This window comes from Xiphophorus hellerii, chromosome 18, assembly GCF_003331165.1.
Source record: "Xiphophorus hellerii strain 12219 chromosome 18, Xiphophorus_hellerii-4.1, whole genome shotgun sequence".
In the NCBI taxonomy this organism is placed as follows: domain Eukaryota; kingdom Metazoa; phylum Chordata; class Actinopteri; order Cyprinodontiformes; family Poeciliidae; genus Xiphophorus; species Xiphophorus hellerii.
The window spans coordinates 29,517,636-29,521,916 of NC_045689.1; the positions used below are offsets into that span (position 1 = coordinate 29,517,636).

General features: G+C 38.9%; 1 protein-coding gene across 1 annotated transcript; it reads left to right on the forward strand.

Moving 5' to 3' along the window:
- Positions 1 to 813: 813 nt before the first annotated feature.
- Positions 814 to 3,742, forward strand: glod4 (glyoxalase domain containing 4). Its single transcript, XM_032546211.1, has 9 exons — positions 814 to 974; positions 1,170 to 1,219; positions 1,293 to 1,413; positions 1,505 to 1,649; positions 2,652 to 2,788; positions 2,867 to 2,953; positions 3,031 to 3,144; positions 3,257 to 3,343; positions 3,449 to 3,742. The coding sequence occupies exons 1-9, from the start codon at positions 885 to 887 to the stop codon at positions 3,512 to 3,514; spliced, it is 897 nt and encodes a 298-aa protein (XP_032402102.1). The 5' UTR covers positions 814 to 884; the 3' UTR covers positions 3,515 to 3,742.
- Positions 3,743 to 4,281: the final 539 nt, after the last annotated feature.

A 4,281-nucleotide genomic window follows, 5' to 3' on the forward strand; every position in this document is an offset into this window, starting at 1 on the left:
TAATTAATATCTCAATTTAGTTGGATATAATTGTTTGTTAAAGTTGCGATTAAACCTACAGGTGCTCTGTCAGCCACGGACTCTAACCACATGGTGCATTCAAGTACACGTCGTAAACTACATTTGTGTATTATCAAAGGTATTAACGGTTTTAGCATTTCATAAATAGCAACCTTGATCAACCCTCAGCTCATTTTACTGTTTAAGCAAGTTAAATAAATTAACTCTCGACAAAACATACCGCAGTTCTAGTCACTTTTGCAAAGAGCACGAATTCTCTTTGATAATTTGCAACCGAATTTGAGTCGCATGTCTTTGGTATTTCGCTCATTTTATTGACATTTGCAGTGTTCTTGGAATATTTGTGACGGCTTTTGTCCATTGCACCTCTGATAAGAACATCTGGGTGTGCAAGATTCCCAATCGGTGCTAATTTAAAGAACTGGTTTTATAAGGAATCTAGACTGCATGTAATCTCTTCTAGCTTAAAACCTCCACCAAGTTATACGGAATTATTATACACTGAAAACGGAATCTTCACAAATTACAGTGTCTGTACCCAGGTGCCGTCGTCTACATGCATAATCGAAGCTTCTAGTATTTTAATAAACTATTAATTTATATTTTGTCTCATTAAATTAATAAACGATCATGTTTATAATAAAGATAATTTTATTGTAATAATCAAGCGTAATAATACATTGCATTATAGTTTAAATGTTCCAGCATTGTTTTTTTTTCTCCTTTTTGGTCAGGCGGCATTGCTAACAGTTAGTGGAAAAATCCGAGGTAATTGGAACGCAACACGTCCATTTAGCGCTCGACGACGGAGAAATCGATCGTTCAGGAAGCTTAATCGAGCTCTGCGTAAAGGAACAGTAATCATGGCTTTGAGGCGAGCTTTACATTTTGTTTTTAAAGTCGGGGACCGAACTAAGACTGCCACGTTCTACCGGGACGTCCTGGGCATGAAGGTAGTCGACCTGAACTGAACATAGCGTCCAAGTTTAACGCCAGTTGTTCAGTATTCTCTTCAGGTTTTATGACGATTAGGATTATTTCTTGCACAATCCCTACAGAGTTCCTCTTTAGTTGAGGATGTGAAATTGCGGGTTTTTTGGTTATGAATCCTCTTCAGTTACATTCGCATTTCTTCTATTTCCCTTCAGATTTTGCGACACGAAGAGTTCGAGGAAGGCTGCAAAGCAACTTGCAACGGGTAGATAATGACACCAGTCTGCGTGCACTTCGCACCCACAGGGCTAATAATTCTTCATATTTAAATCTTTCAGCCCCTATGACGGAAAATGGAGCAAGACAATGGTCGGCTTTGGTCCGGAGGACGACCACTTTGTGGCGGAGCTCACGTACAACTACGGGGTGGGAGAGTATCAGCTGGGCAACGACTTTTTGGTGGGTGAAGGTGGATTTTGGACACATCGTGAAGGGCAATCAGTGTTGTGGAATGAAGCAGCAGCAGCAGTGAAGACATTTCTGTGTTTAGGGCCTCACCCTGCAATCCAGCCAAGCAGTGAGCAACGCCAAGCGCCTTGGGTGGCCCCTGACTCAGGTGGAGGAAGCTGTGTATTTAATCCAGGCTCCTGGAGGATATCCTTTCTACATTCTAGACAAACAGCAGCCTTCCCACGGTGACCGTCTCCTGCTTCTGCTTTAAAATGACCCCTCATCCCCCATCTTTGTTTATCCATCGTTTCTGATCACTTTCTTTAAAAAGTTGCATGTTTTTCTTTCTTTCTCTCTGCCTACCTATCTATCAGGCTTTTAGAAGTAACTATCTCCACAGTTATGGAAAGAACTCGCCCCATTCTACAAAAGCTTTTTTTTCTTTTTTTGCTTATTAGAATAGACAATTCGTTTTGTTCTAAAATCTGAAAATGGAAAGAAATTTTAGCTTCAATTTCTTAGTTTACATAAAACATTTTATGTAGGCTATTATATATTTATTTTAAAAAAAACTTTTTGTTGCTCTAGTGAGTGTTTATTTTGCAGCAGCATTTGTATGGAAAAGGTTGCTGATGCCTGACCAATAATAATAATAATAAATTTAATTTGTGTACAGCTTTTCTAAAAACTCAAAGAACAGGAATCAAGCAAAATTAGAGAGCACAGACATAAAGATAAAACCATTTAAATATGTAGCACTGGACATAAAAGCAACATCATAAGTACAAAACAGGACATTAATCCTACATTATGAGCTCTGTTATCCATCCTTACAGTCCGTAGTTTCTAAAGGTTCCATATATATAAACCCTGACCTCTTTAGCAAAAGGTCTTCATAAAGTCATGTTGCATTTTTAATAATTACATATTTTCTTTTCTGGTGAAACACCTGTACATTGGGGGTGTTTGAAAATGGATAACGTGTGGAAAAAGTAAAAAAAAAATATGTATCACAACCGCCTCCATGAAATGCTTTCCGATGAGAATTAAGCTGAAATTGATTTCTGTTTTCAGATTTTAGAGCAATATGAATCGTCTTGGCACTCTGGTTTCTGGAAGGAGACGGCGGCGCCTGAATAACGAAATTAGCAAATTAGTCAGATTGTGTCTGTCCACCGTCAGACCTGTGCCCTGTGTGATCACTTTCAATAGGCCAACATCTATAATCACTGATCGTCTGTCTGCAGACCCTGTCCAGAAGGTTTGCCTTGGCGTGTCGGACCTCCAGAGATCCACCCGCTACTGGGCCACTCTGTTGGGAATGACGGTGATGGACGAGAGTCGGGACGAAAACACTGTGCTGCTGGGTTACTCTGACTCTCAGGTGAGTTACCAATGAATAATAAAGACATAAACATTACTAGTTTGGCTTGGTATGTTTCCATGTTGTGTATTTGTTCAGTGTAAGCTCGAGCTTCGGGACACTGGCGGGAAGGTCGATCACGGAACGGCGTTTGGGAGGATGGCGTTTTCGTGTCCACGCGAGCAGGCAAGCTGCGCTTTCCTTGGACCGTCTCCGGACTGGTTCTTTTGAAGAAACGTGACAGACGTTTTCCGTTTTTGTAGCTGCCCGATATTGAAGCCTTGATGAAAAAGGAAAAAGAAAAAATTCTCAACCCACTGGTCAGCCTGGACACCCCTGGGAAAGCCACGGTCGAAGTTGTTATTTTAGCCGACCCCGTAAGTGTTTTTTTTAAATTTATTTTTTAATTCAAATAATGTTGCAATCTTTTTCAAAATAATCAAAGTGGAAATAGTAAGCGTGTTTTTATTATTATTCTTATTATTTTAGGACGGGCATGAAATTTGTTTTGTGGGAGACGAGGCGTTCAGGCAGCTGTCTGCTGTGGATCCCAGAGGAAACGAACTGCTTGATAAGGTTGGAATTATTTCAAATCTTTCTCTTTAGGCTAAGCAGTCTACATTTTTGGTTGTATACTGTGATTTTTCTGTTTTTCCACTTGTTTTTTTTTTTTTTTTTTAGGCTATGGCGGAAGATAAAAGCAATGAGTGGTTCGCCAAAAACAAAATGCAAAAGCCCGCAGCCTGAGACGGAGGCGTTCTGTGGCAATAACTGCGGACCAACAGTGATGACATTCCGAACAAGGCGCCTGTAGAGAAAAATGTTTCATAATGTCATTTCAGTTCCGCTTTCACAGAAAGTCAATTTCCCAAAAAGGGAAGATATGAATAAAAATATGAAAAAGTGTGGTGTACATTTGTAATTATCTTGTCGTCAGTTTGATATCCCAAAAATAAAATAAGATTAAATAAACCAGTTATATGTCCTGTTTGCTATTTTTTTTATAACCCATATATTAATATTATAAATTAATACGTATGAAATTTAAAATTTTATGATTTAATTTGCATAATTTAAAAAAAAAAATTCTGGCGTGGTTTCGCCACCCCTATAAAAACTCTCTGGCGTCGACCCTGGAAACCGGAAGAGAAATCCCCCAAAGAACTCAAGATAGTTTGTCATTTGATTTGCGCTGTTACTGTGCTTCTGTAAATGACTAACCTTTCACACGAAGTGTGGCTGAAGGGCGAAAAGTAACTTTGTACAGTATTCTGAGTGGAATTCAATGCAGTCTATAATAAAAGTCTGAGTTGCCCTGAACATAAGCTTTGTTCAAAATTAAAACTCTTTTTGTAACTAACCCCCCTTTTTTTTGATTGTTCTTTTTTTAATAGGCTAAGAAGGACTAATTGAATAGAATATGGCTGAATAGCATAAAATAAAGAAAAGAAACATATCAGTGAGAAAGTTCCTGCATCGTGTCAAGTGACCTGCCAGCTGAGCAGAGCTGAGCA

Coding starts and splice junctions, on each gene's coding strand:
- glod4 (XM_032546211.1), top strand. CDS start 885: ATGGCTTTGAGGCGAGCTTTACATTTTGTTTTTAAAGTCGGGGACCGA. Junction 1,220..1,292: donor TGCAAAGCAACTTGCAACGG/GTAGATAATGAC, acceptor TAAATCTTTCAG/CCCCTATGACGGAAAATGGA. Junction 3,145..3,256: donor TTGTTATTTTAGCCGACCCC/GTAAGTGTTTTT, acceptor TTATTATTTTAG/GACGGGCATGAAATTTGTTT.